The 14351-nt window shown below is 41.7% G+C and overlaps 1 protein-coding gene across 3 annotated transcripts in view; it reads left to right on the top strand.

Moving 5' to 3' along the window:
* SRGAP2 (SLIT-ROBO Rho GTPase activating protein 2) overlaps positions 1-14351 on the top strand; it is a 226607-nt gene that overhangs the window by 172083 nt on the left and 40173 nt on the right. For all 3 annotated transcript variants that reach the window (XM_066623037.1, XM_066623038.1, XM_066623039.1), the window contains exons 12-14: positions 3305-3332; positions 8095-8122; positions 13753-13813. In XM_066623037.1, the coding sequence (XP_066479134.1) occupies positions 3305-3332; positions 8095-8122; positions 13753-13813 (117 nt within the window). The remainder of the gene's footprint in view (positions 1-3304; positions 3333-8094; positions 8123-13752; positions 13814-14351) is intronic.

The raw sequence follows: 14351 nt of genomic DNA on the forward strand, positions 1-14351 counted from the left end.
AATTATAGAATTAGTCAGCTGGCTGAGCATAACGGTCTTGGATTATCCATGCTAAGTGGACACAGTCTTGTTTTATGAATTTATTATTCCATCCCTACAGCGCTGCTTGAGTAATGGTGAAAGGGAACAGCTTAATGAGCCAATAATGTGCATCATCTATTTGCTTAAATGAAGCATATGCCCATTTTTCCCCTCCCTTCCCCTCAACACTTCCACATAATCAAACTGGAGTAATACTTGTAACTGTTTTTCTCTTAGTGTGCTTCCATCCAGGTGCTCCTATCACCCAATTGGCTTGTTTTTGTGCACTTTTAGAGCAGTCCAGATAAACAAGGTATTTATGGCTAGAACTGGAAGTGCAACTTGGAGTGCACAGCCTGTTGGATGCTCCCTGGCATAAGGACCGCTAGCATTTGGATCTGGAACAATAAGCCAGCTGACACAAACGCTGAACCAAATTGACACCAGAAATGCTGCATCTGTGTCCCCATGAAAACCACATCTGTCCAGCATCTGGGAAAGGCAAAGCTTGATAATCAGATATGCCTAGGCACAAGAGAATTCTCAGTTCATATAACAAAAAAGAGCAGATCCTACTTGCAAGTCAGTTGCTTGTGTTACTCTGCTTTCTGTTTACAGGATGCAGGGTTTGTTTTTTTTTTGACAAGAGCTAAAACAGTGGACTCGTTTTGAACTGTATTATGTAGTAGAATACTCCCCTCCCCCTAGCATTTCTTTTTGATTCTTGTGAAATCTGCTCTGAAGCACATGGCAAAATTCCTCTGGCCCAGAATTGGCTGCTTTTTAGGAGAGCTTCATAATGACTCAACAGCACAACATTTGTATTTCTTCAGAGAAATTTGCCTCTGTGGACATTAATGTGAATTGTTTAAAAAGTAGTTCACATTCTGAATCCACGTTTTGTTTATTTATTTAAAATACTTTTGCCCTGTCCTTCCCCTCACAAAAGGAGACACTCAAGGCAACTTACAATAAATGTTGTGATTTGGTGCTATTATTGGTCTGAGTCCAATCCATAGGAAACAAGGGAAGGTACTTGGCTTGTTTTTCAAGTCAGTTTCTTGTGTCAGAAACTACTCTTTTTTTTAGTCAGAAAGGTTCTTTCCTGGAAGCATTTTTTTTCCTACCCTGGGTATCTTTTTGAAACACTTAAGCTGCCCCTGTGATGAATTACATTCCTGGATCATTTCTGACTACATTCTTGTACATGACTTCTCTTAACTTGCTGCCCCCTTAAACAGATTCCCTGCTAGGAGAAGAAGAGGAAAACTGAGTATTTTTCTTGTCTGACTTTCTAGACCTAGAAGGCACCCTTTGCTTGTGCCTACTTTTGTTATTCTGGAATCTCTGTAGACTGAGGAAAAGTTGGGTTGCCAAGGTCCCAGTACAGGTCAAATCCTGAGTTGGAGCAATGTAAAGGAGCAGTTATGTATGAGCACAAGGAAAGTTGGGATAATACATTACCCTCTAGCCCAGTTGTTCTCAAACTAGAAGATCGTGACCCACCAGTTCTTGTAACGCTGCCCCGTCCCTTTAAGGGGATGTGATTCCCCTGTCCCTTTAAGGGAACATCCCTTTAAGGGGCAGGGGAAGGGGAGGGAGGCAGTGACACAATCCCCAGCATTGCGTCACTAAGGGGAGCAAGGGGGGTGCTTTGCACTTTCAGAAGGCAGGGCTGCAGCAGGCTACAGGAGGTGTGGGGAGCTCTGCGCAGCCCTGCACAGCGCTCCCTGAGGCTTGGAACATTCGCTAAAAGTGGGTGCAAAGCACTTCTGTTTTGCAGGTGGTGCTTTGCGCCTGCTTTTAGCGAATGTTCCAAGCCTCAGGGAGCTCTGTGCAGGACTCCCCACACCTCCTGCAGCAGCCCTGCCTTCTTGAAGTAAGTACAAAAGCACCCCCCTCACTCCCCTTAGTGATGCAATCCTGGGGATCACGTTGCTACCCTAGCCACTCCCCCGCAAGAACTTACTGAAGGAGTAAATCTCCCTCAAAGTTTGAGAACCACTGCTCTAACCTAAAAAAGAACACTATAAATAAGGAATCTTTATCCTATACACCAATTTATACATACTATTGAACTATGAAGTAATTGACATTCTTTTGCAGTTTTGGCACCTTTACTTGGGAGATGTAGCTTTGCAAAGTGCAAAATATGACTGCTTGTCTAATTTTAGGAAAGCTCAGCATTGTTGTGTGCTTCCCTGCCCCCAACCTTCCTTTAAGGTGACATTTGATTCCTCTTGCAAATTACTTTAATCTGAAGATGACAAGTTCTGTTAATAAAAAGTACCAGCAGATCTGCTGATCGAGTAATTATTTCCCTGCCTTTCGCCTGCATTTGTCACTGTAATACTAGAGCCCTTTGATGTTGCCACAGCTATGTAATTTATACGTATGATTAGTCTGTGATGGAAATGGGACAGATGGTAAGAAACTCTGGTTTGGAATATTATTGTTATAAATTATGCACTATTCTGCGTGATTGAGGTTTATGTTGGGAGGGGGAAAGTGACTGTTCAAAATGTGTTATCTATTTTCCATGATCAACAATTATCCACATTCCCATCTCTTTATTTGTAATATTGAGCTGTCATGCCAAATTCTCAGCTCATGCAAATCAACAGAATTCCAGTGGAGAAATCAACTTGTTTCAACTTGTTTCAACTCTGCTATGTGCTGAATAATTTCTGTTGTGTTTATTATTTCCGACCACGCTATTTTTAAACATTACCCTTATTGGCACCAGGCATAGTTATTTGATCCCCATCAGTTAGTGGAATGATTTGTTTTGTTTTTAATATAAATATGATTGTGGAAAATATCATTATGACTCATGAGAGATGCAGTTGTAACACATTGTGCCTGTAGGCTAACAAATCTGTAAGTGTTTTCAATCTCTCTAAGTTGCTTCATAAAATACAATTTCTCTTCCCTTCCAATTCTCTGGGGAAGAAGGCAGAAGGAAAAAAATGGCCTTGGCAGTGGAAGTCAACAATTAATGCATCTATTGCGGACCAATTTTCAAAAGCAGTGCTTTCTAAAGAAAGAGTCTTCTGGCAGCTTGAAGCTGTTTTTTGCATTTCCTGGTCAGCCACTGAGGAGCCTTGCCAGCAGAGATAGGCTGCCCTGATCATAATAACAGCAATGCTGGGGGAAACAGGGGACAGCTGCTGTGTTGCACCTAGAGGTTTTGCCCAGTTCCCCTTCTTCTCACCAGAGCCATTTTTTCTGATGCAAGTTTCTCTCTTGTCCTTTCAAAATGTGTTTATTTTTCTCATAACAGGCCAAAGGACTGACTGCTCTCTTGCCAGGTAGGTGTGGCTGCAAGCTGTTTCAGTATCTTCCAGTAACCAGAACAGTCTCTTTCTGGCAAACAAAGCATGAGCTCATGCTCCAGCACACTCATCCCCATTTGTTAGCAAGTCTCATAATGTTTGGCATCTTATCTTTAAAAAAAAAAAATAAACTTCACTGGAGTGACAGCACCTTAGCTTTAATAGGAAAGTCTTTATAGTATCCTCCTGCCATGTAGACATAAAATAAGAAAATACAACAGCATATAGAGAAGAAACAAATGAGAATGAAGTACATTCTCTGCAGTACAGAGAAGTGAAAAAGTCTCTGGTGTCTGCTGTCTGCATAGATCCCATTCAATTGTAACGGGAAATCATGATCTCCTATAAGAACGTGCCTTTAGAGAACCACAGGTTTCCTTCTTCCCTTCTCACTTTTCCCACATGAGATTTAGAGCTTCTACTTCTACAGTTGTACTAAACTGCTCTTTCCCATTATGTAAGGACTTGGGGAACTGTGGTTTATGGAAAAACAAACAAGAATCAAGCCATGAATAAACCACAATTTGTCAAGTTCACACACAACAGGAAATGGTGGTTTAGTTGCAACTGAAAGTAGAAGCTGTAAGTCCTCTCCTCTCCCATACGGAAAAGGAGGAGAGGGGGGATAGGGAGCACACAAGCCTGCATCTCTTCATTCTTTCTCTCATGTTCTGTAAGGTTTGTTCTCTTTTCCACTAAATCAGAACTAGGTCATAGAGTTGCAGCAATCAGGTCTATAAGAATGAGTAAGGATGAATTATAATTTTGTATAACCAGAGTTTTGGGATCAGTGAGATTACTGTAACTTGGATTCTGCTGTCCGACTTCCTTTCTATAAAGGTGGAATTAGATCTTACATTTGATAATGAGGCTATCATTGAAAATAATGTCAAATTATCTCATCCCCCCCCCATCTTCCCAAAGTTTAGGCAAAGTTACCCACATTGTGTTGTCATTGGGTTGACCACGTTCCCTGTGGCTGGCAGGGAAACAGCACAAGTATAAGTTTCTAAGCGCACAATCCTAACCAACTTTCCAGCACTGAGGTAAAGGCAATGCAACTCTGAGGTAAGGGAACAAACATTGCCTTACCTTGAGGAAGCCTCCATGACTGCCCCCCAACTGCAGGATGCAGCACATGCCTCACTGGCACAGCTATGCCAGGGCTGGAAAGTTGGTTAGGATAGTGCCCTAAATCAGTGCTTCTCAACCAGTGGCGCTCATACCACTGGTGGTACTTGAGGTGATGCCCAGTGGTACTCACAGACCCCCGAGACCCCTGCTGCCTGGCAGCGAGGCCAGCAATCAACACGACAAATAGCAGTAAGAGGCTAGACTTGACAGGGAGAGCTCCAGCGTGCACTTTTCATGTGCACGAAAAAGCCCTCCTGTCCACCCTGAGCCTCTTACCAGTGTAGTTACATTGCATCTGGCTTTCCAGTCTGGAAGTAGCTGGCGATTACATCATCACGTTACTTCCAGTGGTACTTCCAATAGGTGGACCATGCAGAGTGGTACAGTGGGGGACAAACATTGAGAAACACTGCTCTACATGATGGGCGGAGGAAGGACTTGACCCAGGGGTGTCCTGTTTCAAGCAGAACAACTAGTTCTACTTTTATAAGCTCGAGACAAAGAGTGTGTGTGTGTGTGCTAATTAGCTAACACGCAGCAATGTGTCTCGTCATTTTTCCAGTGTAAATTCCCCTCATTTGTCCAAGCTAGACAAGACAATGTGCTCTATTGGATTTATCCCTCTCATGAGGGATAAAAAGCCCTGAAACAAGTACTTGAAATGCTTTTGATTGTTTAATGGGGGAGGGGAGGAATCAGTCATATAGGAGTTTTCTTTCACTTTGCCCCATTGACCTCATCTGGTCTGACATGGAATTGGATTGCAGCAGTGGAGAGAATAAACGTTTTGTTGTAACGGGGACTGGCATCAATCAATGTGTTGGCATCCTTCAGTCTCGGAAGACTATGGTGTCACGCTCTGAATGGTGGTTCTGGAACAGAGTGTCCTCTCCAGTGCACAAAGCCTGGGTAAAGTACGTATGGAGGATAGGCTGTTACCCATGCAGCAAATCCCCCCTCTCCATGTTGCTGAAATGGTCCAATGGAAAGGCAGAGGCCAATTCGGTTGGTTCCAGCGGCGTTGCAGGAGTTGCCAGAACGTGACTGTGTTCAGCCATGAACTGCCTCAGGGACTCGGGCTCCGGATTTTGCCTCGAGGTTGACTCCTGAAGCCTTTTCCATAACTGGATGTAGCCACAAGGCAGTGGAGGTTTGGGATCAGAGTTTTCCTTCTTTCAGATGAGCTGCCTTCCCAGGCTGACGAGTCCCATCTACCCGGTGGCTGTTTAGTCGCCTCTTACGACAAGTACAGCCAAACTGAGGGCCTATTCTTATCCCCAGCCCCCAGGGGATTGGCATCAATCATGCTATCATAAAATGGCACTGCATATGTGGAAATAATAATAGAAAAAAATGATGTTTGATAGGGCCTTCTATGAAACATTGCAAAACTCCAAATTGCCATTCTGTATTGGTCGTGTGTGTGTGTGTGTGTGTGTGTGTGTGTGTGTGTGTGTGTGTGTGTGTGTTTCTAACAAAGAGAGAGTGATCATTCCATATCTAGAGTCATTATCTCATTTTACATTCTTCATAGTAAAGGAGAGTTGACAGGTCCTAATTAGGGTCTGACATCTGTAATAATAAAATATTATTCATCATGGAACAACATTGAATATTGGAGTATCCTTTTGTCTGATAGTTTAAAACATTGCACTGTCTGTGACAGGAATCTGCTTTTTTTGGATTTCTATCCCTGCAGTTTGTTGCTTAATTTCTCTCTCTCTCTCTGTGTGTGTGTGTGTGTGTGTGTGTGTGTGTGTTAAGAACTCCACAAAATTAACAGCGTAATCTTGATTCTTAAACACAGCAAGATGACCTGTCTTGAAAATGCAGCAACCATCTGTTCTGGCAGGGAGTAGGGTTATATGATCCAGGGACTTCTCGGTAGCTTGTATCTCCTGCAATTCATTTTGCAGAATAGAGAAGCCAGAACCAGTCCAAAGACTGTTAGAGCTGATAGGAAACCTTATGCAAGAATGAAGAAGGATGCTTCCAAAAAGCAGATGGTTTCTTTCACACTTTGAAAAATCTATCTGAACTGAAAACAGAGCTCGGTGCCTAATTTTTGGCCGTATTGAGAAAGAGTTAAATAACAGTTGACATCATCTGGTCTGATATGGAATTGGATTGCAGCAGTGGAGAGAATAAATTGTTGGCTAAAACCTCTTAGGAAAAACTTGTGAAAAACCATCTCACCCAAATGCTGCTACGTGTTTACTTTGTCTCATATCTTTGTTCCAAGACAAAGAATTTTGCCACACTTCCGTTTTGTGAAGTGTGGTTCTGTGTGAAAGTCCTTTATAAGTGGTGGGCTGATATCCCCTTGGCAGATCTTGCCTTTCACCAGTGAAGGTCTGCAGAGCACCCTCTGTACAGTGGGAACAGGTGCAGTAGAAGCTGGGAAAAGCAATATGGGAGAAAGCACTGCAGGTAGTAAGATACGTATATCCATACTAGATGTAAACAGGCCATCTAGTAGATGTAAACAGGCCATTCAACGCAGGTTTGATGCGTGTTGATCTGGCTCTGTGGGCTTTCAGAACCACTGACAGAGGAAAAGGTGTGAACTACATAGACTTGTTATTACACCAGTTTCATATCTTCATATTTTTTTGTTTTTTTGTGTGTTCATGTCCTGTCATCCTGGAACACAAATATTAAGCACATGAATGAACTATGCAGCAACGTGCATGCACTTTGCCGCATAGTTCATTCATGTGCTTAGATCAACACCCATCAAACCTGCGTTGAACCAGATCTGCAAATGAATAATCCGCAGCTATGGAGGCCCCACCTGTATATTGAAGTTCATATTCTGCGTATATTACCAGTTCTATCTATGTGATAGTAGTTTTTTGCACCTATAGTGAACTTATGCACATCTGCCCCTGAATTTAGTGTAGTAGGTACAAGATCCATTTATAATTTCTATGGTATAAAAGATTCTCCCACCCACCCCCACTTTACACACCTAGCAGGAGAGGCTTGGCTAAAATATAAAAGGCCATTCCATCCATTCTGGATCCTATCTGAGAATACAAATAGTAATCATGAGACCATTAGAAATTATGAGGTTGTTATTTCAATATGTTTTAATCTGTCAGTTTTATTTCTTTCAGCATATGTTTTACTAAAGGACCATTACAAAGGTTATATTAATTGCAGAGAGCGAAACCAATTTGTTTTTTTCTCCCCCTTGTGGCTCTGAATCACCCGGCAGAATACATCTATTTTAGCATGGATGCTTGTAAATTATCACTAACTGACACTAGAATGATGGGGTTTTATAATGGGTTTTCATACAGTTGGAAGTAAAAGGTTAAGTATAGGCTTATGTTAGCATTAAGCCCTGCTATACTCGCTTGGGAATTACAGTGCTTTTTATTTTAGATCACTTAAGGGTTTCTAAAAGTCCTGACTGAGAGTAAATCAGTGGAATGGTTTCTGTCTCTGACTCCTCCCCATCTCCACCCTCAGGAAGAACCACTTGTGTACCAAGTGAACTGCTATTTTGATTGTGATTATCTTACCTCATGCCTGTGCTTTCTCTTCTGCTTCTCCCTCCTCCATCAATGATGATTCATCCTGACATTTGAATCAACAGCAGACGCAGTTCTACCATAAGGAAGCAGGTAAGACTTTATATGTAATCAAAAAAGACCCATTGAGGTTGTTTGAATAATTAGCAGGTGTTGTTGGACTCAATTCCTGATAGTAATTTCTGGTCCATAGTATTTCATTGTGAAAAAATGAGACCCAAGTCAGATGAAGATGGCTGATAGGCATAGGCTTTAAAGTGGGTTTTACTTGCCTTTTGGCTTTCTTGCACAAAAGAAACTGTATAATGAGATATTGGTTTAAAAAAACAGTCAAACTTTTGTTTGTGTTTGGTAATGTACTAAGCATTTGATGCAACCATTTGAATCTTTTTCTATTTAGAGGTTCCTCTGGCCTAACAATTAATAGCAGCAACACTGCAACCTTCTTGGCATAGGTTATATCCATAGTACATAGTAGCACAGTGGTTCCCAAACTGGTGGGTCGCAACCCACCAGGGGAACTGGATGAGGACCATTCTCCCTTAAGGGGCACTTAAGGGAGAATGGGGCACCCAGAAATGGGTGCCCCAACGGTGCTGCAGCGATCGCACTACCATGGGGAGCAACTGTTTTTAAACTGACTTGGGAGTTGCAATGGTCCCTGGAAGGGTCTGAGAAGCTCGCAGCCCCATCTGTGGACCTCCCTACTACTCCAGATAGCTCCGATCTTTAGGTTTCCTGATCACATTGGCAGCGCGATCGCTGTGTCTTTGTTGGGGCCTCGCCCTGCCAATACTTTGGGACTTCTATAGTAACAGGTTTGATTAGGGGTGTGTGGACACTACCAAACTTCAGGGCTGTATCTGATGAAAAAAATGACTTGTGGTTTCCTAACACTTTCGTTCTCTGAGCTTTTCTTAGTGATTTTAAGAGTACCTTTGGAGGCTTGGCACTGTCAATTTGCTCATAGAGGGAGAATGTAGAGGCAATAGAAAGTCCTAGATATATGACTGTTAGCTACTTAGAAGGTGTTCATGGAAAGGTGCAGTGCAGCTTGAGGCAGTGCATTCAGGTAACTGGGGTGCACAGCAAGTGGACAGGTTTACCCAGTGAATCATCAGCTGTGCATAGTGCTTAACAAGGAGACAACTGGGAGAGCAAGACCTTGGAAGTCATCATAAGGACCCTGGATTCTCCTGCCTTCCTAAAGCTGCTTCTGCACTGCTTTGTGGGGTTAGTAGTTTTGCTGTGCTAAGTTAAGCTGCAGCAGTGTAAAATGTTTTGCATGTTAGGATTAGAAAATCCTAACCCATCCCTTTCCATATTTTCCATCCCTCTTCGTGTGTTTTTTGTACTCTCTACTTGTCCTCTACTAGCTAAATTCTGAGTTTGAAGCTATTGCCCTCTCATGGCTGTAGCCTGCATAAAACATACATCCTACTACTCCCTTTATGTTCCAGCCTTTGTTGCTTCAGTTTACTATAAATGTGTTTTTTTACTGCTATTGGCTGGTTTGCTTGCATTCCTTTTCCACTGTGTGTGTTAGGATTTTGGTAACATGTGCAGTTATAATTAGAGACATTCCAAGGTCCTTTTTGTCCCCAGTGGATGACTCGTGGCATTGTAATTTTGACACAATAATAGAGGAACTACCTCATGTTGTCATGGGATAGGGAGGAACAGAGTTTTCTCAAGGTCAGTTCTGGTTTGAAGCTTCATTTCAATCACTCTTCTTCTTGTTGTTGATATTAATTTCAGGCATACAGAAATCTCTATCAATTTACTTTGACCAGAAACTAGGCTGTTTTTATTTTGAAAGCACTATATCAAAATATCCAGCTCCATGTGTCTCTTCCTGACAGTAGAACTAGCAATTTGTTTCAATTTTTCTTTGCCGTTGAAGAAATTAAAGACAAAATCTTGTTGTGTTGATGTGTTTCAAAAAAGATAGGTGAAAATTCAGTATTCTGTTTTCCTGCAAACTTCATTCCTTGTTTCACTTAAAATTTGTTTACTTTTATCTTCATGAGCTGTGAAGCTTTCTCCTCCCCACCTCTGAAGTGAAATGAAAGGATTTGTAGGGCCTTTGATTTTATTTATTTTGTATTCATAATGCACACACTAGGGAAATAGTGGCAGAAACATTTACCATAATTTGTATAATTGCCTCACCCTTCCAAACTGTACAGTTAGGGTGTGTGTGTGTGTTTGCTAAAGCACTTATAGAGAATGTGTTCTACATGTTCTTTTTTGGAATGCTGACTCTTTGAATTCCTGAAATGCTTCAGTTATGGAGTCTCTTGCTTTGCTTATGCTTTTGAAAAGCGCTCCAAATAAAGAGGATTTACTGTCAGCCCAATAGTAACTCGTAAGCCCATTCACAGGAACCTCTGAAGACCCTTACCATATTTTCATTTAGCTTCTTTCAATGCAATCCCTTTTGACTTAAAAATTCTAGATATTGATATATATCATAGCATCCTATTGTGAGAGACTTTCTTCTAAACCACATGAAATCATTTCCAAATATATTTGAGTGTAAGTCAAAAGGATTCACACAACTCATGTATTTAAACAATTAGAAAAGTGGCATACAGAATAAACTAGCAAAATATCCATCATTATGAGTTGGGGCAGGGGGATGGAGTGACCTGGCTGAAACAGTGTAAGGGCTAGAAGGGGCGCAGTATGTCTGAATGTTCTTTAAACACAGACCATTCACTGCCTTGCTGGATTCCTTTCAGTAGAGACTGAGCCAACTAGTTCCCAGTGTTTCATCGCGTTATTCCCAGTTTTGGCTTTTTTCCCATCAGAGAATAACAACTCTTTATTTACTGTATATATGGGAAAGTATAAATCAGGAACACCATTGGGGGGGGGAGCCAAATTTTCCCTTATCCTAGTAATATCAACCTCTTGGGGGAGTAGGCTGTGCCTCTTTCCCAATAGTCTTGCCAGCCAAAGCCCATTTACTTTGTTGCATGGAACTAAAGAGAAGCCTGCTCTTGCCTGATTGCATCACCACAGGGTGTAGAAGCACTTTGAGTTTCATCTTGGTTATAGTAATGTGGTCCTAGTATGTAACTAGGAACCCATGAATCTAGCTTTAAAATACAGTGGTGCCTCGCATAATGAAATTAATTCGTTCCGTGAGTCCTTTCGTTATGCGAGTTTTTCGTTTTGCGAAGCGCGTTTTCCCATAGGAATGCATTGAAATTTAATTAATGTGTTCCTATGGGCAAGAAAAGTCAGAACAAAGTCAAATTTGGTTTACAAAGTGTTTATTAAGTGCTCTTTAAAGGCATACATACTGTACTGAGGATTTCAAAAACGGGGGGATGCTGAGTGGGGAGCTTGAAGGCTGTAATCCTGTGCACACTTTCCTGGGAGCAAGCACAATGGGACTTACTTACATAAACTGACATGAAGATCCTCCCCTTACTAGGGTGAACGGGATCATAAACTGACATGAAGATCCTCCCCTTACTAGGGTGAACAGGATCATAAACTGACATGAAGATCCTCCCCTTACTAGGGTGAACGGGATCATAAACTGGCATGAAGATCCTCCCCTTTCTAGGGTAAAGGGGATCATAAACTGGCATGAAGATCCCCCCCTTAAAACAAACCAAAACAAACAAACAAACAAAAATTCGTCTTGCGAAGCACGGGTCATAAAAATTCATTGTGCGAGTTACCAAACTTCGCAAAACGCTTTCGTTCTGCGAGTTTTTCGGTGCACGAGGCATTCGTTATGCGAGGTACCACTGTACTGTATATGTAAGAATACAGTGCAATCCTATGCATGTCTCCTTAGAAGTTCCATTGTGTTTGATGGGGCTCACTTCCAGGAAAATGTGTATATTATTGCAGCCCACATGATTTTTGGTAACACAATAACAGCGCAATCCCATCTTGCGCTGGAACAGGCAGACCAGGCGGCCTGCACTGTACCCAGCGCAAGATAGTGGCCCGAAGTGTCTGAACCAGAGGTAAGTGGAAACTCTTCCCTTTACCCCCAGGTAAGCCATCGCAGTCCTAATGGATCTTCTCGGACTTGCGCCACCTCTGGAAGTGACATAAGTCAGAGGAGAGCGGAGCAGCTTGCAGCTGCTTGCATATCTGCTGGATCCCAGCCCTGCCTCCTGCTCCGTGCCCATCCGCCCCAGGGCAGCCCTCCCCCGCCCCAGAACAGCCCTCCCTCCCCCGCCCCAGCCCTCCTCCCTGCCCTCCCCAGACCCTTTTGTCGATCGAGCTCGGCCAATTCAAGCCTCCCCTTGCAGGTAGGCGCAGAGGCTGGATCCAGCCTCTGCAGGCCAGCACGTGTCTCTGCGCCAGCCCAGCTGACTCTCAAGGAGGCGCAAGCATGCCTTACGGCACATTTGCAACCCTTCTGTGCCGGCCAAAGGGTGCATTAGGATTGCGCTCCAAGTCGTATAATTTTTCAAAACCTTATAGATCCTAATTTCAAGATCACTTTACTTCTCTTCTTAGGTTCCCTGCAGGGCCTCTCAGCTGGAGGCTGATTTGCTTATGCATTTCAGTCTACATCTTATTGATAAATGCTGTTCTTTACATCTTTTAACTCATATATTATTTTAATTGTTTTATTTAAATATTTTTATTAATTGTATTTTTTAAAAACTCTTATTGTTGTACACCACCTTGAACATTGGAAAATAGAGATAGAACTTGTTTAGAACTCAGTTTAAAATAAAGTTCTAAAGATCTAAATAAAGATCTAATGTTCAGATGTAATGGATTATTGTTCCAGCACAACAAAAATTGAATAAATGAACAATCTCAGTGAAATGAAAAATAAACGTATTTAAATAGCTAGCTAAAAAAAGGTTAATGTCACAGAAAATTTGTTTTAGAAGGATATACAGTCATTTGCTCAGTAACAGATTTTCTAAATGATGAAAACCTTTTGAAAGAAAAAATGTTTTTCCCTTGGATTTTGAAAGTCGAAGATATGGTTAAAAATAGAATGTTACAAAAACCAGGGGATCCTGGAGAGTTAGAACAGACAAAAGAAAATATTTCTTTACCCAGCGTGTAATTAATGTGTAGAACTCCATGCCACAGGATGTGGTGATGGCGCCTGGCCTGGATACCTTTAAAAGGGGATTGGACAGATTTCTGGATTTAAAATTCATCACAGGTTGCAAACCATGATGGTTATGTGCAACCTCTTTTTGTTTTAGAAGTAGGTTACTTCAGAACACCAGATGCAAAGGAGTGGCACCAGGATACAGGTATCTAGTTGTCTTGTGTGCTTCCTCAGGCATCTGGTGGACCACTGTGAGATACAAGAAGTTGGACTAGATGGGCTTTTGGTCTGATCCTGCAGCGCTCTCCACACTGTAGGAAATGGTCATCAGAATTCTCACAAAATCGTATAATGGTAATCATCCTGCTTAACCATTTTCCTTTAGATGAATATGATTTCAATTTCAAATTTAACCCAATCCCAAGAGAGTGTGTGTATGTGTAGTCTGACTACATGTACACATTCCCTTGTGGCTCACTGGTTCACATATACATTTTAAAAAATAGTATTTTCTGAGTAGGAATTTTGTAATGGGAAACAGCCCTTAGTTGTAGTACATTTTATTAAGGAATATATATTTCAGAGCTGTGTAATTTTAAGAACTGTGAACAATTTAACTGGTGAGATTTTTTTCATCACATTTTCTTTCCCCCTCCCCCTTTTTGTTCAGGATTCCAGCCAAGCCATTCCCCTTGTGGTAGAGAGCTGCATACGATTCATTAGTCGACATGGTAAGTTTGGAGACAGATAAGCTAAAACTATTATGCTTTACCTTTTTTGTTCCATACAGTATCTGACTGGGGATAGTCTTTTACAAGTCTATTGAAACAGAAGCTTTGAATAAAAATGTACTCTGGAAAAGATCAAGCACAATACACATTTCTAATTTTTCAGTCACCTGGGTGTTTGCATGATCAAGAAAAGAAAGGATGGTCTTGTAAAACCTATAATCAGAGAAATAGGCCCAGCACTCTACTGGATGCCTGTGGCAAGGATGGCCACCATTTATTTTCTTGAGGACCAACTGTGCTCTAGGGACTGGAAGGAATCCCACATAAATGATGACTTTGCACAATAAAATTATTACCATATAGTGGTAAGGGATTCTGAGTTATGGAGCATGTATGGGGAGGTATAGCACAGCGTATAATTATGTACATTTATTTACCTATTACATATAGTCCTTTTGGATTTTTTATACATACAAAATGTTTTAAAAGAGTGATGTGACACTAAAGTTTCAAGTCTGTTGCTTTCAGTTGGAAAACC

The sequence above is a fragment of the Tiliqua scincoides genome, chromosome 4 (genome assembly GCF_035046505.1).
Source record: "Tiliqua scincoides isolate rTilSci1 chromosome 4, rTilSci1.hap2, whole genome shotgun sequence".
Taxonomy (NCBI): domain Eukaryota; kingdom Metazoa; phylum Chordata; class Lepidosauria; order Squamata; family Scincidae; genus Tiliqua; species Tiliqua scincoides.